This window comes from Mirounga leonina, unplaced genomic scaffold (genome assembly GCF_011800145.1).
Source record: "Mirounga leonina isolate KUSES-001 unplaced genomic scaffold, KU_Mleo_1.0 Mir_127, whole genome shotgun sequence".
Lineage (NCBI taxonomy): Eukaryota > Metazoa > Chordata > Mammalia > Carnivora > Phocidae > Mirounga > Mirounga leonina.
The window spans coordinates 45,075,056-45,102,566 of NW_023270316.1; the positions used below are offsets into that span (position 1 = coordinate 45,075,056).

The 27,511-nt window shown below is 36.0% G+C and overlaps 1 protein-coding gene across 1 annotated transcript in view; it reads left to right on the plus strand.

Moving 5' to 3' along the window:
- DIAPH3 (diaphanous related formin 3) overlaps nucleotides 1-27,511 on the plus strand; it is a 485,828-nt gene that overhangs the window by 210,339 nt on the left and 247,978 nt on the right. The window contains exons 18-20 of the mRNA XM_035003260.1: nucleotides 3,302-3,397; nucleotides 11,914-12,008; nucleotides 16,504-16,605. Coding sequence (XP_034859151.1) covers nucleotides 3,302-3,397; nucleotides 11,914-12,008; nucleotides 16,504-16,605 — 293 coding nt within the window. The remainder of the gene's footprint in view (nucleotides 1-3,301; nucleotides 3,398-11,913; nucleotides 12,009-16,503; nucleotides 16,606-27,511) is intronic.

The following is a 27,511-nucleotide window of genomic DNA, read 5'->3' on the forward strand; positions in this document are numbered from 1 at the left end:
AGCTTTAACTGATAGATAGGAGGTTTAAGTACTAGGAATAAGGTGACAAACATGTCACTTTTTGCTGGTTCCTGGAAGATCTAGGACAGTGAGTGGAATAACTGGTAGGATAGATACTTGTATCTCCATATTCCAGATTACTCTTTTCCACCTTGGTACATACAGTTGCCTCTTAAATGTGATTGTGTGGATGTGCCAGGGCTGCTCAAACAGAACGTGTTTAAAACTGGACTGTTCATACCTGTTTCTCATTTGTTGCTGAATTAGATAAGCACCATACCATCATCATCTGCTGGGTTTAGGTTGCCCCGAGTGCCCTTTCTTTCTCCTTTGGTCTGCAGCTTCATACATACAAACATACACCCCACCGGTATTTACTGAATACCTGCGAGGTGTGTTCCAGGCCTTACTTTGGGGTGCTAAGGATATAATGATGAACAACGTATCTACATTTAACAGACTTGTTTTGTAATGGGGGGAGAAAGATAATTTATAGTATGTGAGGAGTAGGTGCTTTGGAGGCAAAAAAAAGGGGCAGAATGATGGTGTTAGGGAATACTGAGTGAGGACTGCTGTTCCATGTAAGGCAGTAAAGGAAAGCTCTTCCATTAATGTTGCTCAGGAGTCTTTGGCTGCCCTGTGGTACAGAGACAGCAGATGGTCAAGCCAGGAAGTGGGAGATGGGTTAGAGAGCAGTTGTGATGCAGGTGAGAAAGGATGGTGGGCTTGAGCAGAGGAAAAGTAGGAGCCAGGGGGATGGGGAGGAGTGCTTAGCTCAGGGAACATGTTGGAGTTAGAGCTGCCTGGATTGCTGGGTGGATTGGCTATGATTTTGAGGGAAATAGTAGGAAACAGGATGACGTCAAGCTCTTTGAGCTCAGCAAGTGCAACAAGAGCATTCCCATTTTTGGTTTTGTTTTTATTTTTGTTTTTGAGATGAAGAAAACTGCTGGAAGAGCAGGTGTGGAGGGGTGTGTGTGTTTGGCTTTGGGCATGTTAAGTTGAAGGTGCCCTTTAGACATCCGAGCAGAGATGTTGAGAGGAGGCCCTTGGGTATTCAATCTGGAATTTAGGAGGCAGATGTGGGCTGGATTCTACTTTTGGAAATCATCCCTTCTTTTCATCCCAGTGGCTGTTGCTGTAGATGAGGGTACCATGTATTGTCCTTTGGATTTCTGTAACGCCCTCTGTCCTGACCTTCTCCCATTTTACTTTTGCCACTCTTTGACTTCACTTTGAAAAGCCTGAGTTTTTTCTAAAATTCAATTCTTTTGATGTCTGTCTCATACTTCAACCTTGGTGGCTTCTCATTGCTTGGAGGGTAAAATCCAGACTTCTTAACCTGGCTTAAAAGGTCTTGCATGATGTGGTATCTGCTTAGTTTCTGGTGTCCTTTACTTCCACACAATATTCTCTGCTCTTGTTATTCTCACTTCTTTCTGTGCCCTTCAAGTTCTTGCACCATGAAACCTTCAAACAAACACTATCCTTCTGTTGTCTGATCCTTCCTCCTACCACCCCAAAACCTTCTCTCATACCTAACTCCTTTCCTCTTCCAAGCTTTTGATTAGGTATCATTTATTACATGAAGACTGTCGCTGTTAAGAATGGGTTATGGGATTCTTATCAAAACATTGCAGACTTATCTATGTATTGTAGTTGACATTTGCTTCGCATTCATCGCTATTGGTCTTTAATTTTGTGAGGCCAGGATGTCTCTGTTTTGTCTAACGTTGTATCTGTATTGCCTAGCACAGTCCCTTTTAATGGGTGCTTAATATTCATTTGAATGAAAGAATAAGTAAAGTTGCTGATTATAAAACATGTATGCAAAATTCAACAAAGTTTCTATATTCCAGCAGTAACTAGTTACAAAGTACAGTGGAAAGGGTAGAATTAACCAATCTCTCCACCTTCCATCCCCATACTTAAGAGTATAATTTAGATATACTTAGGACACCTAACACTAACAATGAATGTACGGGTTGCCTACAAAGAACACTGCTCTAAGTTGAATGATTATAAACGCATGTCATGTTGATGACTGGGAATTTTGAAAATTGTCAACATACCAAATCTTGAATTTATTTACAAATGTCTCATGAGTCAAATACAATTCAAATGAATTTTATTTCTGGAACTTTTGCATTACTCTAAAGTTCATGTGGAAAAATAAATGAGAAAAGGGAAGAAAGTTTAGAAGGGGAAGAAAAATAATTTGGACATTCAATTAAGATGTAGTACTTAGAACAGTGGAACAGAATTAGAAGCCCAGAAAAACAAGTATAGGATAAAAGTGTAATATAGAAGCAGTTGAGAAAGATGACTATTAATAAAATGATAGAGGTAATTACTTAATAAGTATTTTGAAAAATATAAAAGTTGATCCCTGTCTCACATTATGTACCAAAACATGTAATTATATTAGTCTTTTTTGATATAATGTAATTATAATGTGCCATCTTATATGTATGAAGATGCTTTTGGCAGCTATTTTCCCCAATAGTAGTGATTTATTTGTACATATCTAAAACACTTTGCTCCATTATTTTTTGTTATCAAGATCCTGATTTTGTAAATGACTGGCTTTGACCAGAAGTGCCATCTGTGGACACAAAGGAGAGGGAAGTTGATAGGATCACTATTGGTTCCAGCTCTTAATCTTGACTGTCCTATACCTTGTTGTAAGGACAGGTCATAGATTGATGTTTAGCATGATACATTTATTCTCTTATTTTTTACTAAGAATAGGGAGGTTAGATGCATTTGTTGCTTCTGAAACCCTCAGATAAAATAAGCTAAATATCAAATTTTGACTGTTTTCAAAGATTTGGAAACCAAATTATAAACCACCTACTCTTCCAGTTTAATAGGAGCTATATTTTTAAATAAGGGTGGTCTCTCAAGACATAAAATAGCTGTGTGTGTGTGATTGCTTAGCATTCTTAGAGCTAACTTCTTAACCTACTTTAAGTGTAAGTATATTCATTTCTGTAATTGTGTCCCATATACTGTTCAAATGAGCTAAGTGTTCTCATTCTTGTACCCAGTGGTATTGGTTTCCATAATGCACATCAGTTTTGTTTTTGCTGTCAGACCTTCAAGTATGTACTCCGTTTTTCTAGCGTAAGAACCACTAGTGCCTATATCTAAAACAGTCTAGGTCTTGGGATATCTATTACTTTTATAACCATGTTATTTAAGAGAATAGTATCTTTTTTAGATTCTTTGATAATAGTTCACAACCTGTCCTTTTGCTGCTGAATGCCTGACTGATGTGGGTCTATCTTTGGTTTTACAGAGAGAAGAGAAGAGGAAGATTTTGAAGAGAAGAAAGCTATTAAGAAAAAAATTAAAGAGCTTAAATTTTTAGATTCTAAAATTGCCCAGAACCTTTGTACGTATGAAATTTCAATACTATCACATTAGTAAAACACTGGAGGTGGTTCCTGTAAATTATTTCATTTTCTTTATGACTTGTTTTTCATTTTTTTATTTTAATATTTTATTATTTGCATAACTTCAAAGATAATTCCTTCCCTTTAGGCAATTTATGGGTTAAATTCTTCAAAAACATATTAGAAAATAAAGCTAAGGAAAGTATTTAGAATGAAAATATGTCTTCTATAACGGGAAAAAAAAGCTACCCTTTGTCTAAGTATATAAATAACGAGTTAAGAAATTTAGGTGATGACATCATATTTTAAAAAGTGGTAACGGGTTATTTCTTTTATACCTCCGAATCTCTATTATTTTTGATACTTGATCACACCAAAAAGAGGTTGGAATATTAATGGAAATTAGGATGATGAGTAAAATGAATTCCATTATCCCATCTGAGCAATTGAAAGCCTTTCCTCAAAAGTAATGACTGGAAATATTTTAGATTTAATTACTGTTACAGGAGCTAAATACTTAGTATTGAATTGTCTCCCTGACTGAATTACTAGGAGGAGAAGAGAGCAAAGAGTTTTGCTTCTAACTCCTTTCTAACTGCAACTTGAATGCATCAAAGATAGTTTGCTTGGAACCGAGATAATACCATGTGTATAGATCACTTGCTAATGTTGTGATAGGAATCCAATGTGGAGAATCAAGAGTCATGGGAAGTTAGCATGGCTTCTAGTCTGCCTTTCCATTGCTACATGCCTCAAGAGAGCTTTTAGCAAGTACTGGGAACAAAAATTCTTTGGTAAGAGGCTAAAGATCCATGCTATGGATTAGAGAAGGAATTCTGTCGGAGGCAGTAAGTGTAAAGGACAGAGTTGACATTCCTTCTGTGCAGGTTGAGACCTCCATCCTTTCCTGCTTGCTATGACAGAGGGCCACCCCTTGTCTGCGTTGTGGATGCGCCATGATCCCCATGGACAGTGTGTAGATATTAATGTGATTGGCCAAGATACTACTCTCTTTGTGGGCACAAGTTGATTGCACATCCCTATGCTCTTGAAGGTAGATGTCGCCGTGTGACTTCTTGGGCCAATGACAGTGTAAGTGGAGATGAGGTAGCTTTCACATGGAAGCATTTATTGCTGGTGTGAGAAACTCCAGTGCCCTTTCCCCTGCACCCAGGATGGCCGGTCAAAGTGGTGTCCATCACCCTGATGTGAAGATTGTGTCAGGGCTCTTTCTGATGTGTAATGGACATGTAGTCTGAATTATAAATGATTTGTGGATGTGTATGTGTGTGCGAGCTTAGACTAAGATTTTGGGGACTGTTACATGATACAGGTATTTCAGGGAATTTTTGCCTTTAAAGGAACATTGATTTCAAAGCATTATTAACTTAGATAATGTCAAAAAGTTCTATTCTCTGTAATCTAAAAGAGAGTTTTTCTTGACAAGTGTCCATGTCTTGGCGTTACTGATTCCTAGGCTTAACTCTAAACAACCTCATTAGGGGTCCTAAAGAAATACCATTTTATTTATTTATTTACCTAAAGTTTTTATTTATTCATTTGAGAGAGCAAGAGAGTGTGTGCACATGAGCAGGGGCAGAGGGAGAGGGACAGGCCGACTCCCGTGGAGCAGAGCCATAGGACCCTCAGATCATGACCTGAGCCAAAGTCAAATGCCTAACCAACTGAACCACCCAGGCACCCCAAGAAGTAGCATTTTTAATAGAATTCTTTTCAGATGGGTCAGCCATGATAAGTTGGTATAAATATTCATCTCAAAGTTGAATAGTTGAATTTGGTATTATTTATATGTAATAGAACATGTGCTAAATGATATTTCAAATGTAATAATGGCTAATAATTACTGATTACCTTTATAATCTAGTTCTGTATTTGGCCCTTTAATCTCTACTACAACCCTATCACATAGGTAGTAAGTAGCATGACGTTACGGATGGGTATAGCAGTTCAGTGACTTGAAGAAGATTGCTTATTTTGAAAATGGTCAGTAGATATAGGTTATACTATTCCTGTTTAGAGATAACAAAATCATATTATACAGAGGATATTAGTTTTTTGTTGTTATTGTTTTAGCTAGAGGATATATATCCATCCAATTAATTGTAAACACATTTTAAAGTATCAGATCGAAAAGTCCAGAATTTAAACCATGTCGTATTATGATGTAATCCATTTCTGGATTCTTCTTGACCTCTTTGATTGTAGCAAGTGTTACGATTTAAACTTTAAGAAGCTTTAGCAACCTATAATCTTGACCGTAATTATAGTCTGATTCACAGCTGGTTTTTGTCTGTGAAATTCAGTCTTTTGAGATACTGAATTCTGAAAAGAGTCTTGTGATAGTGACAAGACTCTCTATGTTGTCACTTGGAAATCAGATACTTTCTCTTAGATTTCTCTTTACTGAAATATTTGATAGAATTTTGAGCAAAGGATCTAAAATATACTCCTTTATTTACCTATTGATTCAAGGGTATTTTAGGTTCTCCCTGTATTTGAGGTCATAAAGGGTTTGGCAGAGACCCTGGGCTCAGCCTAAAAGGTAGAATTTTAGCCACTCCAGCTCAAGAGATGCCTTAGGAGTTGTACAAGGATCATATGCTTTACCAGATTTTTGGAGTATTAGAGCTCTAAAGGGAGGAACCCTGGAATCTATGAATTAATGTAAAGGTTTAAATATTTATAAGTTCCCTTGAAGAAAACATGTGTGACTGGTTCCAAAATCTGCACACGTTACACTTCTTCACTGAACTCAGAACTGCCCAGTGGGAACTATATAATCACATTTTGAAGGATAAGATGCATGTTAGTAAAAATATTCACTTTAATGATCTCACTGATATGAGGAATTCTTAATTGTAGGAAACAAACTGAGGGTTGCTGGAGTGGGGGGTGGGGTGGGAGGGATGGGGTGACTGGGTGATACACTCGGGAGGGTATGTGCTCTGGTAAGCGCTGTGAATTGTGCAAGACTGTTGAATCTCAGATCTGTACCTCTGAAACAAATAATGCAATATATGTTAAGAAAAAAAGAAGAAGAAGAAGAAGGTAGCGGGAGGGGAAGAATGAAGCGGGGGAAATCAGAGGGGTAGACGAACCATGAGAGACGATGGACTCTGAAAAACAGATCTAGAGGGGAGGGGGGTGGGAGGACGGGTTAGCCTGGTGGTGGGTACTGAGGAGGGCACATTCTGCATGGAGCACTGGGTGTTATGCACAAACAATGAATCATGGAACACTTCATCTAAAACTAATGATGTAATGTATGGGGATTAACATAAGAATAAAAAAAAGAAAAAAGAAAAAAAATATTCACTTTAATGGGTCTTTTGGAGGCTTTAAATGAGTATCTCATATTCTCAGTAACTTTTTTTTTTTTTTAAAGATTTTATTTATTTATTTGAGACAGAGAGAATGAGAGACAGAGAGCATGAAAGGGAGGAGGGTCAGAGGGAGAAGCAGACTCCCTGCCGAGCAGGGAGCCTGATGCGGGACTCGATCCCGGGACTCCAGGATCATGACCTGAGCCGAAGGCAGTTGCTTAACCAACTGAGCCACCCAGGCGCCCTCTTAGTAACTTTTAATTTGTTTTTTTAAGGTCTAGGTTTGTCTTCTGAATTGTGTGTTATGCACTAGGCCATTTTCAACTCTTCTTTTTTTTTTTTTTTTTTTTTACCCTTTGAGCAAATGTTTTCCTAAAACCTTATTCATAAGCTATAAAAACAACATAGTTCAGTCTTTATAAATATAGGTATTTGATGTGCATGTTATTTTATTTTTTATTTTTATTTTTATTTTTTTTTAAAGATTTTATTTATTTGACAGAGAGAGACACAGCAAGAGAGGGAACACAAGCAGGGGGAGTGGGAGAGGGAGAAGCAGGCTTCCTGCGGAGCAGGGAGCCTGATGCGGGGCTCGATCCCAGGACACTGGGATCATGACCTGAGCCGAAGGCAGACGCTTAACGACTGAGCCACCCAGGCGCCCGTGCATGTTATTTTAACTATATAATAATTAATACCAGAAAGCAGTGGGTAAATTACAAATATAGAAGAAAGTCAAGGAATAAATTATGTCTATTTGCAAAGTAAACTCTTCTGTTAACCTTTTATCTTTTTTTATATATGTTACTATATTCATTATGCATGTTGTATTATTTATGTTTATTCATATTTATATACTTTAAAAGTGTGTGAGATCATAGAAGGTTTTTATCTGCAAATTTTTTTCATCTCCAAGACCATCTTCACTTTGGACACTAGCAAGTTTGGGGGTCCCCAAGACCACTCTTAAGTATGATAATTTGTTAGAAGGACTCACAGAACTGACTGAAAGCTATTTGACTCATGCTTAAACGATACAGATTAAAATCAGCAAGGGAAGATGTACATGGGGCAGAGTCCAGGAGAGTTCTGAGGGTGAAGTTTTCAGCCATGGACAGCTCTAGCTTCCCCTGGCAATGATGAATACTCATACGCACGGATTATTGCCAACTGGGGAGGCTCACTTAAGCCTTGGTGTCCACCATTTTTACTAGGTCTTGGTAATGGGTGAACCCCTGCACGACTGACTTTAGTTTTCAGACCCTCGAGAGGTCAGGCTAATACAGTGACCCAAAGCCCCCACCATAAATCACATTATTAGCATAGACTGTCTAGTGTGGCCCAGTGCCCCCGGTAAACAAAGACACTCTTAATCCCACAGGACATTCTCAGGGCTTTTGAGAGAAGCTCACAGGAGCCAGACTTTGCTTGAGTAAGCTTAATGCTTTACCCACAGTCTATGCCACCTTTTTTTCCCCATGCGTTTTTGTTTTCATATTATTCTTTTAACATTTTTTTAATTGAATAGTTATGACATATTATACAGGAGTGAATATGTAAATACATGTTACAGTTTAATGATATAAATCAAACACCCACAGCTAAAGAAACAGAAGATGACTAATACTTTAGAGACTTAAATATTACCTTTTCCCATTTTACCTCCCTTCCTATGCGAAGTATCGTTATCTTAAATCTTGGTTTAAATATTTCCTTCCTTTTCTTTATAGTTTTACCAACCATGTACATATTCCTAAATAAGTTGTTTGGTTTTGACCGACTTTGAATTGTACATAAATAAAATCATACCTTATTAATGCATCTAGCTGCAGTATATTCATTTTTATTGCAGTTTTAATAACATGCTTTGAATGTTATACTTGATTCATTTAACCCTTGGTTGACTCTTGGGTGGTTTCCCATTTTTGGTTGTACTGAGACAGGGTGCGGCAAACTATGGCCCTCAGGCTAAATCTTGCTTTTCCCAGTTTGTTGAAACGCAGTCTGTTGGAACTTAGCCAGGACATCTGACCGTATACCGTCCATGGCTGTTTCTGTGCTACACTAGCAGAGTTGACTGGTTGTGACAGAGACTCTGTCGGGCTTAAAAACCTAAAATAGTTATTATTGTTTCTCTTAGCAGAAACAGGTGACTGCCTGCTCGAGGTATATACTGTTCTGTGTCTGTACCAAATGTATTCTGCCACCATCAGTGCTTGAATGTTCCCCCTTCCCAACCTTACCAGCGCCATGTGTTTTATAAGGATCTATAAACCAATGTGGTTTTAAAAACCAATTCTATTTGGGATTGGTTCGGTCTTCTTATTGTGATGATTTGTATCTCTCTATAATTCTGGAAAATTCTGACATTTTCTCTTCAGATAAGATTTTCTTCATTTGTGTACTTTTTGTGATTGCCTTTTGCAACTCCAAGTAGACATTTTAAGGTACTTTATTCCTCTTCTGTGTCTCTTAACCTAGTATTTTCCCATCTCTTTAAATTTGTGTTTTGGATTGCTTCTTTGCCTATGTCTTTGATGTCCTCAGTTTTCTCTTTATCTGACGTCTGATCCATAGGTTGAGTTTTTAATGTCAGGAGTTTAATATATATATTATATATATAGTAGCTTAATATATTTATGTATATATAAATTTTTAAAAATTTTTTATGAAATTTTTTTTCTAATTTCCAAGTCCCCCCCCCTCCCCAATCTTGTTTCTTCTTAGTAATCTTTTTCTTTTTTTTCCTGGCCATTATTTCGAACTTCCATTTTTTAAAATATTTTTTCTCCCGGGATTTCTATTTCCCTTCCTTTCAGGACAGCTTAGAAATGAATTTAGGATTTACACACACACACGTACACGCACATATGTATGTTTTTTAGATATTTCAAGGTTTTATTTTTTTTTCTTGAAGTATAGTTGGTGCACAATGTTTGATTAGTTTCAGTTGTACAATGGAGTGATTGGAGAGCTCTATACCTTATGCTATGCAAAGGGTATTTCTTGATTAAGATACAAAATATCCTTTTCAGGATGGAGGAGATAGATGTTTCAAGGGCATTTCTCCACTTTGCCATAATGACTAAAGTATATAAAAGTATATATTTTTTCCTCTCAACAACTATATTATGCTTCAGAGTATTTATTCTTTGATCTTTGTATTTAATGTTATAATCTTTCCTATATTTCCATGTTGTATCCATAGACTAGGTTTCTTGAGTGAGATTTATTGCTTCTCAAAGGAAATTAATAATTTCAAAGATTGCTTAATCTTACTAAATTTACAATTCAGGTATGTTTTAACAATTTGCCTTTTCAGTTTGCTTACTCCTAAGGTTTAACATATTACTTTTTTTTTTTTTTGGTCTTTTTTCCCTTTTATTTAAGGCTACGTACATTTTGCTCATTTTCTTTCTTAGATCTCAGGATATTCTAAATGAAGAAAAAACAAATGCATTCAATCTTGACGCAGATTTATCCCCTCAGCTTCCTTGCTTTTTAATTGTTTTGGTGCTTTTTTTTTTTTTTTTAAGATTTTATTTATTTATTTGAGAGAGAGAGGGGGGAGTGGGAGAGGGAGAAGCAGACTCCCTGCTGAGCAGGGAGCCCGATGCGGGACTCGATCCCGGGACTCCAGGATCATGACCTGAGCCGAAGGCAGTTGCTTAACCAACTGAGCCACCCAGGCGCCCTGTTTTGGTGCTTTGATGGTGTTTCCCTTTTATGGTGTCAGGTATCAGTCTTTTCATATATTTTCCATCAACTTTTATGATTAAGATATTCTCTTACCATAAAGGAGCTAAATGGACATGTGAAATTTCTTTTAGTATTTGTTTTTGTTAATATTTACATTTAATTCTACAATCATATACAACTTGTTTTGTACATGGTCTATGGATTTAGATCTTCTCTTCCCATTACTTACTGATGATTTTTTTGAGATCATATATTTTTGTGCTTTTTAGTGTCCACTATGGGGTTATCCTCTTATAATTTCATTAATCTCTGTTGCAATAGCATTTATATCATTCATTCCATCTTGTTGGGATATTAAGGATTATACCCATCCATAATTTCTAGCACTGTTATCCCATATTTATGACTGTTTGAGTTCAGAAATGTGTCCGTGAAGCTGGTGATGAGAACACAGATGGTGCCCTTGTTGCTTATTTGTAGATGATCTATGGAATCCTCAGGTATATGGAATACAGCTTTCAGGAAAGAAGTAGATCATGTTTTTTCAATCTTGTAAAAAATGCTGTTTTTCTATGAAAATGCCTACAGACAACATGACGTAAGTTTAGCATCTAAATTAGTGGGCTAGTGGTAGCAAATTCTGAGTATGTTCAAGAAGTGACATCTGTCACTGAAGAAGAGACATTAATAGTAGAATAAGGGAGGAAATAGCAAAAGCCTTGAATCTAATACTGTGAAAATATCCTTATTTACCTCAATAGCTTTTGAGAAGATCGTTGTGTTTTAATATTAGATATATGAGGTATTAGAAAAAAATGTAAATGTTGAAATTCTTAGTAATTTTATCCAATCTATATTGGATATATTATCCAATCTAATCTATTTGGATAGCTTTTCAGGAAAATTTGTTTTCTAATATTGGATATTCAAGCTTTAGTTACATGCAGAGGCTATTTTTCTGGGATATTGTCTACAATATTTTGAAACAGGGAAGTGCTATTATAACTTAAAATAGTGTTAATGCACTACTTAGCAGTTTTCTTAAAATATTTTTTGTGAACTACTTAGTAGGGCTGGAAGATATTATACAAGCTAAAAACACACGTTTAGACAAATATTACATGTGCATCTTGGAGTTTCATGGTTCTTTTTATTACAATGTGATATTTTTATGGCATACCAAATATATTTCAGGTTTTTTTTTTTTAATCACATGAAAATTGGCACCATTCCGTGATAGGCTAATGATTAAGCATTAAAAATCAACCTTGTAACCAGCATAATAATAAAGGACTGTTGCTTAAATAGTAGTTCTAAAGCTAGAATAGAAAAAGTGCTAATGAACCTTTCCCCCATTGTAATTACATTCAGTGTTTAAAGTTTCTCATTTTATGGATTATTTTTTATAGAGAACTACATCTCAAATTATTTTCTTCACTTACTCATCATGAACCTCTCCCTCCTCCTCTTAGCAATCTTCCTGAGCTCTTTTCGGGTGCCATATGAGGAAATCAAAATGATGATACTGGAAGTGGATGAAACACAGTTGGCAGAGTCTATGATTCAGGTAAATAAACTGGCAGAGAGCTTAAATTCCAATATTTCATTGCAAGCTTCTCATTAAATAGAAATCTGTAAGTGAAGCAAAATTCTTAAACCAAATCATTCAACTGGAAAATCATTGCTGCATAATTAGTTTTAGCATAACTTCTGCTTTGCCAGGAGATAAAACTCTGCATCTTCTCTTAACTGCAAACCAAATATAACGCTATCAAAATGATTACATTTCAATTATTTTAAATGACTGTTTCTGAAAGGCGAATTGTTTAATTTTATATATATGTTTTTGTTTTGGTTACAGTTAAGATTAGTAATATGTTAATTAAAATTTATTTGTATAATCCTTTTAGAATATGTTTTTCTTAGACTTTTGTCTTATAAAGTCATATTATGATTTGATATAGAAGACAGAGGGTAACTTTATTTAAAGTTATCTTTTATTAACAACCCTTCCTTGAGTCATTTGTGTTCCTACAAGTACTAGAAATTGTGGGCATAGCATTCTGAATTCATTCAGGCGGCTGCGAGGTTTTTTAAATGGTTTTTACCCACAGTAGTACTTAAGGAATGCTAGTGTGGTACCAGAGTTGCTTGCTGAAATCCACATAAGGCATCAATAATGAATATCTTGATAAAATGTAAAGTCAGCGAATCAAACCACAAATCATATAGTGAGAGAATAATATCTTCTGTTTACTATCTTTCATTCTTATAATGGATGTACTTAGAAAAAGGATTTTTTTAGCAATAAAAAGAAACCAGAGATTATTTGTTAGTGTTAACACATGTTTAAAATTATTTTAGACATTTAATCCATCAGTTGATGGTATCTTTAGCAGCCTTTGGTTTTGCCTCTCCTACCTTGTCTTCCCAATGTGGTTGTGACATAATCCCAGTAGGAGTTTGCGTTGTGAGTCACTGAGACACTCAAACAATGTAATCCAGTAACTTTTGAAGCCTTCATTCTCTAGCACTTTCTTTTTACTAGATTTTTGTCTTTGTGACTGTTGATTATAAATGTGCCTTGTTGTTGGGAGTAGACTTCAAGTTCCTTAGAGAAAATATTTCTACTTAATACATATGGGTATTTTTCCTAATGCATTTGTTGAGTATTTACAGAGTAGCTTTTAACTTGATTACATGAATGTGTTGGATGTTCAGGTGGCTCTTGGACAGAGATGGGGGAAGAATTTGGATTTTTAAAATTCATGTCCAAAGATCATCCAGTTCCGTAAAATTTCTTAATATATTAGTTTTCTATTGCTGCTGTAACAGTTTACCACAACTTTAGTTGCTGAAAATAACACAGATGTATCAGCCTACATTTCTATTGAACAGAAATCTGGCGTGTGTCTTACCATGCTAAAGTCAAGGTGTTGGCAGGCTTGCATTCTTTTCTATAGGATTTAGAAAAAAATCTTTGTCTTTTCCTGGCTCCTCATGGCTGCCCACATTCCTTGGCTTGGGACACGTTTCTTCAACTTTGAAGCAATGTTGCCTCTCTTCTTTCTTTCATAATTACATCTTCCTCTCGCTCCATTGTTCTCTCTCCCTCTTCCACTTTTAAGAACCTTTGTGGTTACGTTCAGCAGTTCAGATAATCCAGAAAAATTTTCCTATTTTAAGGTCAGCTGATAACAATCCTGATTTCCCTTTGCCATGTAATCTAATATTTCCACAAGTTCTTGGGATTAGGTGTGGACATCTTGGGGGATGTGGTTTAGGTCATCTTTTGCCTACCACACCTACTAAATATAAAACAATTTTTAGGAGTTTAAAATCTAAAGACTTAGTTTGAACTTTTATAGATTGATTAAAAAATAAGACTTTCGGGTGCCTGGGTGGCTCAGTCGTTAAGCTTCTGCCTTCGGCTCAGGTCATGATCCCAGGGTCCTGGGATCGAGTCCCGCATCGGGCTCCCTGCTCGGCAGGAAGCCTGCTTCTCGCTCTCCCACTCCCCCTGCTTGTGTTCCTGCTCTCACTCTCTCTCTCTCTGTCAAATAAATAAATAAAATCTTTAAAAAAAAAAAATAAGACTTTCATGCTCTTTGAAGTCTTATTTTAATTTTAAAAATATATTCCTTTTTTTTTTTTTTTAAAGATTTTATTTATTTATTTGAGAGAGAGAGAATGAGAGACAGAGAGCACGAGAGGGAAGAGGGCAGAGGGAGAAGCAGACCACCTGCTGAGCAGGGAGCCCGATGCGGGACTCGATCCCGGGACTCCAGGATCATGACCTGAGCCAAAGGCAGTCGCTTAACCAACTGAGCCACCCAGGCGCCCTAAAAATATATTCCTAATTGTAAAGTGAAGCACTGCCAATTTTGAACACGGCATGGAAAAAAAAACATTACTTGATAATAATCACCATTTTGGTAAGCTCTGTTCACAGTCATAACTTTATTTTGGCGTATCTTGTTACGTATTCATATATAACCAGATATCAGTAGTATGCTGTTTTTGATGTCAGCTCTCTGCCTCATTCTTTACCCACTTGCCTTCATTTGTCTTCTAGTAATTAATTCGTTATTTTATTATACCCACCATGTGCAGGGCATGATGTCAGGCTCTATTAGGCATGGATTTTACCTTTTTGGAATTTCTAGTTTGGCAAGGGAAATGACATTTACCTATATAATTACAAGATAAACATGACTGGATCAAGAGTTTATTTATTTATTTAGTTATTTAGAATTAGAGGGTGTGTTAGGGGAGCGCTGTGCCATGTGTGGAGGTGAGGGTATTTACATGTGTGCATGTGTGGAGGTGAGCATTCTGCAGGGTTGGATACAGTATGGATGTAGAAAAGGCAGTAGCGCTGTGTGAGTAATGTAGCAGGGGTCAGTTATTCTGGCCCTAATAATTCCCTGTGCCATGAGGGAAGAGTTTGGGGCAGGCGGCAACTGCAAAGAGTTTAGTTTGATAGGACCTTAGGATTTGTGAAAGGATGGTGAATTTGGTAAAGGGAGGGACAAGGGAAATTGGGCCTATATTCTTACAAATCATAGTAGTTTTCATTACTTTACAAAGTAAAACTAAGCAAGTGAAAAATTAATAAATTCATGATAAAAGATTAATTATATGTTAACTACAGATATTTAAGGGGATTTGATGGTCATCTAAAAGGATACTGAAGAAATTCAGAGACCTGATTAGTAAATAACTCACATAATCCAGCTGTCAGCTAGAATGGTTGAAAGAAGCGTAAATAACCAGGTCTTTGGGCCTCAGGCAATTTTAATAAGAGAAATTTCTATTTATATGGAAAAATCCTCTATTGCTTTTATTCAGTTGGTAGTATTAACAGTGAATTCTTTTTTAGGGATTATCTTAAATTGCCCCTTTTTTTGTTTGTTTTTGGCCAGTCAACCAAGTTTTTGTCCAAAGGTACACAGTGAGTCCAAAAACTTGTTCTTTGATCTAACTACTTTGATATATAACATTCTCTAACATTATTTTTAACTAATGACACGTTTGGGGGAGTTTTTCCCCATAAATATATATAGCATGATGTAGGCTTAATTATAACTTGTACTTGACTTTGGGCTTGTACAGAGTATACTGACGCTATTATCTGGAGTTGTGAGCACCAACCACTCTGTTTCTTAACTTTAATATCAGGACACTAATTTGTTTATAACACTATTATAGTCATTTATATTTTGACACAGAGGATCTGTATAGACTTTGTCCCCAGGATTGTGTAATCATTAAAATTCTAACAGGGAAGACAATTTGTGTGTTTATTTGGTCTTTCTCCATTGGGAGTGTTTCTCTTGTCTAAATGTGTGGCATGGGAAAGGCCATGGATAAAAGGAGCCAGAATAACCGAGAACCTGTGGTTTCTGGACTGCAGGTGATAAAGGCCAAAGGCCATGGGCACTTAAGTTCCTAAAGGTTATCTCTATAAGCTTTTTATCTGCAAAGTATATCATTCTGTGTCTTCAGTATCTTTTCAAGTTTTCTTTCCCATCAGGAAAGTTAGTCTTTGTTTTAGAGATACTTTAATTTTTATTATTAAAACTGTAAATCATGTTCATTAAATCTTGCAAGCACTTTCATTAAAATTCCCCGAATTTCATTTCTTTCTCTTGCCTTTTAGTAGCAATATGATAATTCCTTTTATCCCCTCGAATGAAGTGTTAAAATGTTTGGCTTTGACTGAAATTTCTGACATTTAATTCCCTAAAGCTGAACTGTGATTGATCACATTTACCCAGGTGAGAAAGCTGTTCCTTTGGTGTAGGTTGAGTTTTTCTTTCTCAGTTTTATAGTTAAGTGGCGCTTGATTTGAATATATAACTCTAGAGAGAAGAGAGGAAAATTGACTGCTTTCCAGATGCAGAGAATGTAGTGTAAGGCTGAGTACAAGGCTGAGGTTACCTAATAAAAGTAAAGATTGACTTTTTCAGTGGTTTCTTTCCCATAGTCGATTAATAAATCTTTCTAGATTTCAAGAAGCACATTTAGTGAAGATATTTTCTTGTGGTTTTAATTTTTAGAACCTAATAAAGCATCTTCCTGATCAAGAACAATTAAGTTCATTGTCTCAGTTCAAGAGTGACTATAACAACCTATGTGAACCTGAGCAGTTTGCTGTTGTGGTAAGTACCATCCATCTCTCAGCATTAGCTCTCCTGGGTGGGGATTTTTATACTGTGCCACACAGGAAAGAACTGTCAGACCTTTTCACATCAGGATTGTTTTATAAACCTTTAATGTCCATCTTGTCTTTTTTTTTTTTTTAACCTAAGGATATTTATGGAAAATTATCTTGATTTCAAATATATATATTGAAACTATAGCCTTAAAGAAAGTCCAAGGAGTTTTTTAAAGTATAAACTTGATTTTTTTGCATGTGTTCTCTATTTCATGTCAAAATGTAAGATGAAAACTGCACTCCTATGGCAGACGAGTATATTTATGATTTATTCTGGAGCTACGTATTCCAACATACTGCAAGAGTAGCTTCAGTTTCTTGTTCTATCGCTCACCTCTGTTCATCTCCTGTTTTAGACTGTGGAATTAGAAATACAGTCTCCTTCTTGGCAATGAGGATGAAAAGTGAATACCTTTTTAAAAAAAATCTTTGAGACCCCTTGATAATCATCTTGTTCCAGCCTCCTATCTTACGGAAGTTGGGGTCAGAAGAGGTGAAAATACGTGCCAATGTTACATATTAGCTGAGTTGCAACTTTATCAACCTTTCTTCTCTTCTTTTTTCCTATCATTAAATTATCATTTTGAGGTTGGTTACATTCAGTCATTATGACAATACTTTAGTGTTTCATTTCTTTTTATTTTTTTTTTAAGATTTTATTTATTTAGGAGAGAGAGAGCGAGAGAGAGAAACAAGCAGGGGGAGGGGCAGAGGCAGAGGGAGAAAGAGACTCTCCGCTGATTGGGGAGTCTGACCTGGGGCTCGATCCCAGGACCCTGGGATCATAACCTGAGCTGAAGGCAGATGCTTAACTGACTGAGCCACCCAGGCGCCCCCATTTTTTTTATATGTAAGATTTTTTTTTTCCCTTTTATCTTCAGTTCTATTACCAACCTCCAGGGATATGATGGAATTGTATTTGATATAATTTTGAAAATTTGGGTTGGCTAACCAAAGGACTGTCTGCATACCATATTTTGCATGTTGTAGGCATTTGCTCTTAAACTACTTCCTGTTTCTTCATAAACCCATTCTCCTCACCCCTCTCCACAGCACCTGCCCCCTTCCTGAGTTCACAAAACGCTGATTAGAACACAGAAGTGGGAGGGGGAAGCAGGGTTTTTCCTATTTATAGTCTTATAAGTTTGATTATAAAACCTTTTAACTGATTTTCTTTACAAAAATGTTATTCATTTTTTTTTTAACCCAATTCTCCAGGGTATCATGTTCTCTTCTCTTTTTCACTTTCTTTTGTATTTCTTTGTTTGCTTTATATTCTTTTACCTGATCACGTTGTCTTTCTTTTGATCCCTATTTGATGCTCTACCTGCACTGTCTTCCATTGGGAATAAGTGAGTAAGGGAGAATTTGCATTAAATTTTTAACCACAGACTTTTTTGCCCATCTTTTTTTGATTCTTGAAGACTACAAAATGTAAAATTACAGTTTTAAAATATTTCCCATTCACATTAAATCTGAAACACATACAAGCTTATGTTAAAATGCCTATTTAGCCAGTAACTTTTTACATTGTACATAATCACAGAAAAAATGTAAAACGCTTGCCATGTTTTAGTGATTTTCACAGAAGAATGAGTTCAAACTTGCAGTTATTTTAGTGTATTTAAAATAGCCAGGTTATGTCCTCCATCGAAAATCTGGAGTTCACATCAAAGAGCCATGATTTATAAGCGGTGTTATTGTAGGGGTCAGAAAGTTAAAACAATTATACTTCCAGATACTAGTGCTAGAGGTTATAGTTTTGATTTTAAGACAGAGATGGACCACTTCCATTTCAGGACATGTCAACTCAAACTTGACCTTGAATCTTGACATTCCATGCCGGGTCATACCTGACTGCAAATGGAATTTAATGTAGAAAGAGTAATGCTATTGAAAAACATCTGTTATAGACAATATGAACAGTGCTTTATCATATGTTGATTGTGAATATTCTTGAACACATTTTTGTAAGTTCTAGTTTGTGTGGTACTGACATTTTAAGACATAATTACTTTCATGAAGAAAGGAGAAAGAAAGTTGAGGAAAATACAGTGTGTGTGTATGTGTGTGTGTATATATATATTTTTTGTCAAATAGTAATATTCTTCAACTTTACCTTCTTCCCTTGCAAGTTTTCACCATTCCCAATCTGTCTTCCTCTACTTCTCAGACACCTACCCCCACCAAAAAGGGGGAAACCTACTTAAAGTTCTAAACAATACTTGAGAATTACCAAAAAAAAATGATGGACAAAAATTATAGAGCAGTGTGGAATGCCTGAAGTTTTTTGTTCTTTCTGGAATAAACGCTCAATATTAAGTTTCTTTAAAAAGTGGTATGTTTTCAGTTTATCAAGATTATGTAAGATGATTTAGTAGTTTTAGGAAACTGATTATAATTATCATGTGTATTTCTGTGATTTCCATTATACTGTTTCATTTTTAAAGTAATAAACTTAATTATGTTTGTATCAAAGATGGGCTATTACCTTGAGGTAAGCTAAACTGCAGATTCCTATTACTTTGATCTTTTAGAAAAACATTTACTTATTGACTAAACTTAGATTTAAAGTACTAATCATTTCTACCTAAAAACCATCAATGTATCACAGACAAGGAATAGGGAAGGGTTAGGGTAGCCTTTGCACCCCCAAATGAGGCCAACATTTGCTTTTTCATTTTCACCCAAGAGAGACTTACTTTTAGCTCTGTATCGTATTCCAGTTCTGTAGCCTGATAGTGATTTCTATATTGTTTTCATTTTAACAAAAATCAATTAAGGGTAGCTCAGCCCGTTAGGCATCCAACTCTTGGTTATGGTCTCGGGGTCATGAGATCAAGTGCCACATCAGGCTTTGCACTGGGTGTGGAGCCTGTTTAAGATTCTCTTTCTCCCTACCCCCTTCTTCTTGCTCTCTCGCTCCACTAAAAAAAAAAAAAAAAAAACCGTTAAAACTCTACAGTTAAATTATTTGCCAGTTTAACTTTTTCTTTCATCCAGTTATATAAATTTACTAATTTGATTCATGTGAATTACAGATTTCTCAGAAAAGGTGTGTTCCATTTCAACAAACATCAAAATTTGATACGATAGTCATTATAGTTGTTTGCATTATATAATCAACCTTAATTCCACTAAAGAATTTTGTAAAACAATAAACAAAAAGCAAATCCACCAGGACACTGGCATTTGTTTACATTATTTTCTCTTTGATAGAAAGGCAGTGTGCAAAAGTGACACATTCAAAATGCTAGTAACCAATGTCCATTGAAGACCAATTTGAATATATAAGACATAACATGTAAATTAGAAATGTTTTACTTTTGTCATGTATTACTTAGATACAACGTTTTAGAACACTATATCCTATATAGAGTGTGTTATACAAATAGACTATTGAGAAATACTATGCCAATATTCATTGGATTGTATGTCCCTGAAGTTTTCTTTCTTTTTTTTATATTTTATTTTTTTAATTTAAATTCAATCAGTTAACATTAATGTGTATTATTGGTTTCAGAGGTAGAGGTCAGTGATTCATCAGTCTTATATAATACCCAGTGCTCATCACATCACGTGCCCTCCTTAATGTCCATCACCTAGTTAGTTAGCCCATCTCCCAGCCTGCACCCCCCCCCCCCCCCCCCCCCCCCGCCCAAGCAACACTCTTTCCTGTGATTAAGAGTCACTTATGGTTTTTCTCTCTCTGATTTCGTCTTGTTTTATGTTTCCCCTATGGTCCTCTGTTTTGTTTCTTAAATTCCACTTGAGTGAGATCATATAATTGTCTTTTTCTGATTGACTTTGATATGTGTGTATTCTTTCCAGGTTTTCTATAATATAGTATTTCATATGCACTTTATTTCTCCGTTGAAATTGGAAACAAAATTTTTTAATGCAGATACTATCACTATTCAAAAAAAAAGTTTTTAATGCATGAATACTAGATACAGGTACTTTTATGCCTTGAAGGGTTTAGTCATTCATCTGTTACTTTTAATAATTCAGAGTCTTGAGGTACCTTCTTGAACTAATTCTCCCTGCAATCTTTATGACTTGGACCTTGGCCAGCTGAGCAGGACAGTTGTTAGGTGTTCTGGAGCTGGTCCTGTCTGTGCTCTGTAGTCTAGTTGTGATGGTGACATTGGTGGTGGTTGGTGGCCTGTTACCTTTTGGAATTGATCCTCTGGTGCTATGCATCCAGGGTCTAATGGTTTAATGATACTATTAAGTTGTTTCTGTAGCTGAGTAGAGTATACTTATATGTCCTATGTTTTCTGGGAGATTTTGACATATGAAAGATAATATCCCTTCAAAAATGTGAAACTGTTACCATTTAATACTGAGGGACTAAAGGTTCTAGTCAAATGGTATTTTAAAGGAGTGCTGCGGGAGGTGGTCTATCTCTGTATCTTTTTGTGTGACTTGAATGAGACCATTTGCATGCTGATTTTATTTGTTGGTTTAGGTTCTGGGCAGAGGACATTGAATACTAACTGTGCCTAATTTGAAATATTCTTTTTCCTGGGCAGTTCAGGACTCTTTTTATTGTTGAGAAATCAGTTTATATTTGGTAGGCCCTCTCCTCATGCTTTATTCAACTTTATTTTCTATCAATAAGTGAAGTGAAAATATACCTGCCTCTTTTCTTGGATTCCTTCCTTCCCTCTTCAGCTCTAACACCTCCTCACTTATCCTCCCAAAATATTGCCTACTTATCAAACCTGATTTTAGTTGTATGACTATTTTTTTTTTTATATTTGCAGTTTCTTTGATCAGTAAACCATTAGGTAAAATCACTGTTCTCACAGTATCATGATTTAACTGTGGGAGAAATGAGACATGTGAATAGTCAGTGGGATCAGAAGATGAGCTGAAGTTTGGAAAAATGCCTAAAAATTTGCAATTAGAAACTTGGTGCAGTAGACTTCCTTTGATTAAAAATTCTAAGTGTTTGAGTATTTTTTTTTTTTTAAGATTTTATTTATTTATTTGAGAGAGAGAGAGTGAGAGACAGAGAGCATGAGAGGGAGGAGGGTCAGAGGGAGAAGCAGACTCCCTGCCGAGCAGGGAGCCCAATGCGGGACTCGATCCCGGGACTCCAGGATCATGACCTGAGCTGAAGGCAGTTGCTTAACCAACTGAGCCACCCAGGCGCCCAGTGTTTGAGTATTTGTCTCCACATTATTTAATTCTGTTAAGCTGCCTGTTCTTCAAAGGGATTAAAACATTTATAGGAAGGCTGAATTGAACAAATGTCCTGTTTGTGTTCTGTATTTTCAGCTGCCACCATTTGGTGTCACTATAGGGCAGGGCTTTTAAACTTTGTGCGTGAGAGACCTCCATTGTTTTGTTTTGTTTTTTTAAATCAAAAACTGTTGTAGGAAGTTTATGCATATTTCCTTGAATAAAAAATGCCTGTTTTAAAATAAACCCTAATATTCTTGTTGTAAAACATTCAAATAATGTATAAAAATATTGAATACAATGTGGAAGTTCCTTGTATCTCACTAGCTCAGTGCATCCCATACAAATTATTTTTAACATTTTGTTGGACTTCCAAACCTATTTCTTTGTATTCACAAATATATGCGTGTTCATATGAGCGTTTAGAAAAAATATATTGTTCAGAAACTTTTTCATTGTAAAAAAATATATGTTGGAGATAGTTAATTTTCATGATGTACTGGTTTTAAATTTTTTTTTAAGGTTTTATTTATTTGTCAGAGAGAGCACAAGCAGGGAGAATGGCAGGCAGAGGGAGAAGCAGGCTCCCCCCTGAGCAAGGATCCCAATGCAGGACTCGGTCCAGGACTCTGGGATCATGACCTGAGCCGAAGGCAGACACTTACCCGACAGAGCCACCTTAGTGTCCCTGGTTTTAAATTCTTTAATGGTATTTTATGGTCTTTAGTGTGACTTTTTCTTTTAACTATTCCTCTAAAGAAGGATGGTTAGTTGGAGGGTTTTAAAATAATTTTGTACACATCTTCATGTATGTACTTGGATATACTATTCAGAAATATTATGTCAGTACCCATTAAATTGTATGTCCCCAGGATTTTTTAAAAGAGTAATTCTGCATTCATCTTTATATATGCATTTGAAGGCAGTGTATCTTAGATGTTGTGAGTATGGACTCTGGGTTTTAATCCTAGACCAGCCGTATTAGCTGTGTGCTCTTGGGTAGTTACTTATGTTTCTGTACCTCAATTTTCTTATTTGTGAAATGGGACTATATTATTTCCTTGTGCTGCCATAACAACTTACCTACAAACTTAGTGACTTCAAACAACAGAAGTTTATTGTCTAATAATTCCGGAGGTCAGAAGTCCAAAATGGGTCTTCAGGGCTGCATTCCTTCTGAAGGCTATAGAAGAATATTTGTTTCCTTTTTCCAACTTCTGGAGGCTGCTCACATTCGTTGGCTCATGGTCCAGCGTCATTATGGCTTTTGTCATCACATCTCCTCTGAACCTCTCCTCTCCTTTTATAAGAGTCTGTGATTATATTGGGCCTACTTGGATAACCCATGATAATCTACCCCTCTAAAGATCCCTAATTTAATCACATCTGCAAAGTCCCTTTGACATGTAAAATAATGTATTCAGAAGTGTTAGTGATTAGTGGTTATATTTAAGGGATCATTATTCTACCAATCACACGGGCAGTAATAGTGCCTACCTCCATTATGTTCTTCTGAGTATTAAAAAATCGATATGGTGAATATGTGTAAATCCTCTTACAATGATAAACTCTTTATAAAGGTTAGCTTTCTTACTATTTTTTTAGGAAAGAGTCCCAGAATTTCATTTGCTAGGTTAAGGTATTTTTTATCTTGAGAGTATTACTAAATTACTTTTCCAAGATATGTGTGTCAATGTATACTTTTAGGAACAATGTATGTGTGCTTTTTTTTTTTTTTTTCTGGTATAGTCACCGATACTTAATATTATCTTTTTTCACTTGTTTTTATGTATTTTACTTTATGTTTCTTGGTTATGAGATGATATTAAAGCAGTTATTATATATTATTTTTCTTCTTAGAACTGCTTATCTTTTTTCTTTTTTTCTTCTAGCTTGTAGGATCTTACATAATCTTTTTGTTACTCCTTTATAAATATTTGCAGTTTTTCTTTTTTCTTTTTTTCTTTTTTTTAAGATTTTATTTATTTGAGAGAGAGAATGAGATAGAGCATGAGAGGGGGGAGGGTCAGAGGGAGAAGCAGACTCCCTGCTGAGCAAGAAGCCTGATGTGGGACTCGATCCCAGGACTCCAGGATCATGACCTGAGCCGAAGGCAGTCGCTTAACCAACTGAGCCACCCAGGTACCCTATTTGCAGTTTTTCTTAATGCTTCTCACTTGTCTCTTTGCTTTTATTTATGATGTCTGGGTTTTTTTGTTGTTTTTTTTTTTAGCATTTTTGAAGTTTGGTTTTAAAAGTGAGTTGAGATAAAGAAGACCTATGTTACTCACTTAAAGATAGGAATGTATTCTGGGTATACAGACAAGCATGGTTCTTTGTATATAACAGGAGCATGATTCCTTGTTTATAATAGGACCAGTTGATTCAGTCTTTAGTTTTATTGCAGGGAAGATCTGTAAAGATGTAAAATAAGTGTCAAATACCACAGAATATCCTTCACTGCCTCCCTAAAATCCTTCAGTTGCTTCCCATAGCTCTTACATGGATGTCTACAGTTCTTCGAATAGCATTAGACCTTAAAAAAAAATCTTTGAAGTATAATTGACATACAACAAAATGCATATATTTAAAATTTGTAGAATTTGATTTTGACATGTATGAATATACTCTTGAAACCATCACCGTAATCAAGATAACGAGCATACCCATCAGCCCCAAATATTTCCTCAGGTCTTTCTAGAAACCCCTCCTTCCCATCCACCAAGAACTCGGTCTTTAAAGAAGCATTCCTGCCTCCCCTCCCTCCTCTAGTCTTAGTTTTCCCCTATCCCTTGTCTTTCTTTAACTTGCTGAGCTCTGAAGGCACCATACTTAGGCCAGTTGGTATGCTTCCTTTCCCCTTCCTTTCCACTTTGAGGAAGACTTCTCTGGAATACTTTCCCTACAAGATTCAGTATCCCTCCTCTTTGTTACTGTACTATCCTGTGCATATCTCCAAATGGCTGTTATTCCCCTAGAATGTAAGTGTTCTTTTACACCAGACAGTCTTCATTTATGCTTAGAATTTTCTGTAGGCTGAAGTAGCTCATGTTCATCTTCTTATTTCTAACACATAGTGTATCTTCCAGCACATGGTGACCACATGATATTAGCTAAATGAATATATGAAATAAAGAAGAGATGAACAGAAAGGAGGGAAAATATATGGTAAGAACAATAAGATAATAGTGTGAAGAATTTTTTACAGAAGATTTTGTTGTTTTAGAGCAGTTTTTGGTTCACAGCAATACTGGGGGGAAGGTACAGATTTCCCATATACCCTCCCCCTACCACATCCATGACCTCCCCCATTATCAACAACCCCCCACCCCCACCCCAGAGTGGTACATTTATTACAGTTGATGAACCTGCACTGACACATTATTATTGCCCAAATTCCATAGTTTACATTACAGTTCACTCTTGGTGTTGTACATTTTCTGGGTTTGGACAAATGTATAGTGATATGTATCCACATTATGGTATCATATGGATATTGTTATTGCCCTAAAACAAATGTCTTTTAAAATCACTTTTTAAAAAAGTTTTTATTTAAATTCCAGTTGGTTAACATACAGTGTAATATTAATTTCAGGTGTATGATATAGTGATTCAGTGCTTCCATGTAACACCTGGTGCTCATCACAACAAGTGCACTCCTTAATCTGCATCACCTATTTAACCCATCTCCCCACCTACCTCCCTGTGGTAACCATCAGTTTGTTCTCTATAGTTACAAATGTTTCTTGGGCCCCCCCCCCATTTTTCCCTTTGCTCATTTGTTCTGTTTCTTAAATTCCACATATGAGTAAAATCATATAGTATTTGTTTTTCTCTGACTTATTCTACTTAACACAATACTCTCTAGTTCCATCCATTTCATTGCAAATGGCAAGATTTCATTCTTTTTTATGAATGAGTAATATTCTGGGGTGTGTGTTTATCCATTCTTCCATTGATGAACACTTGGGCTGTTTTCATAATTTGGCAATTATAGATAAAGCTGTAAACATTGGGGGGTATGTATCCCTTTGAATCAGTATTTTTGTATTTTTTGGATAAATACCTACTGGTGCAATTGCTGGATCATAGAGCAGTTTTATTTTTAACTTTTTGAGGAACCTCCATACTATTTTTCAGAGTGGCCATACCAGTTTGCATTCCTACCAACAGTGCAAGAGGATTCCCGTTTCTCCACGTCCTCATCAACACCTGTTGTTTCTTATGTTGTTGATTTTAGCCATTCTGACAGATCTGAGGTGATATCTCATTGTAGTTTTGATTTGCATATCCCTGATGATGAGTGATGTCTAGCATCTCTTCATATGCCTGTTGGCCATCTCTATTTCTACTTTGGAAAAATGTCTGTTCATGTCTTCTGCCCATTTTTTAATTGGATTATTCATTTTTTGGGTGTTGAATTTGATAAAGTATTTTGGATACTAACCCTTTATCAGATATGCCATTTGCAAATATTTTCTCCTGCTCCATAGGTTTGCCTTCCAGTTTTGTTGTTTCCTTTGCTGTGCAGAAGCTTTTCATTTTGATGTCCCCTTAGTTTATTTTTGCTTTTGTTTCCCTTCCCTCGGGAGACATAAACTCACTTTTTAAAATGAAAATGTTAAGTATTTTTAAGATAATTATTTTAATTTTTGTTAAAATGAATCTCTAGATAATGACTTCTCTGTGGCAAGAATGGGTGAACTCTAAAAGCAGACCAAATAACTTATGAGCATAAAAGTCTGAATTCGCTCTTCTTTTAAGAAGTAGAACTTAACCACCCTGTGAAATGCCGCCACTTGTCCGTCGGGCACAGTACGCTATGTTCTTTTGATATCACACCTACCCTGGACCTTTACCTTGATGCTCTTTTAACTCGGAAGGCCATTCTTTTTAAAGTCCATTGAATATTCAGGGTACCCTGTAGAGTATTTCTTATGGTACTTAGTAGTTTTCTTTTGTAATAGGTGTTGAGGAAATTGTGATTTGGTGTAAGAATCATGGTTTATTGAAGCACCTTTAGGAAAGACTAAGCAAGAGCGGCAAGGAATATGAAAGAGTATCTCCACTGAGCTATTGCTTTTCCAGACTAAATATCTCCAAATCTGTCTTTCATGCTTTGGGTGTTGGTTATTTCAAGAGCTTTGCAAATGGCCTGCTACAAGATCAGTCATGTTTCACAGAGTTCTCACTTGAAAACTTAATCAAAGACATGAGGTTAGTATGATAGAATTTCTTTTCCATTTTGGTTTCTTGCAATTATTTCTTCCTTTTCTCTTTGATCTTTCATCTCCCATCTCATCTGTCAATGAGAGAAATCTTGCCAGTCTCTCCTCCTGGAAGCTAGAGTTCTGTTTTGTCTTCTGCTTTTTGGTGCCTGTCCTGGAGTCCAAGTTCTCTCAAATTTCATGATGCTTTAGACAGCACTTTGGCAAATGCATCTGCAAATCTTTCACTACCCAGGGAGGACATTTGTTTAGAATAATAAATGATTATAACTAGATTCATAGCTATTTAAATCTTAGAGGTCTGCTTCTCTTAAGACACTAAGCATTCAGCTGTTGTTCAGTTATTCTTGTAACTCTGCTTTGCAACCTTCTTGACATGCTTCTACCAGGATCCAGGACTTAATATAGGCTCACTAGCACAGATGGTTTTTC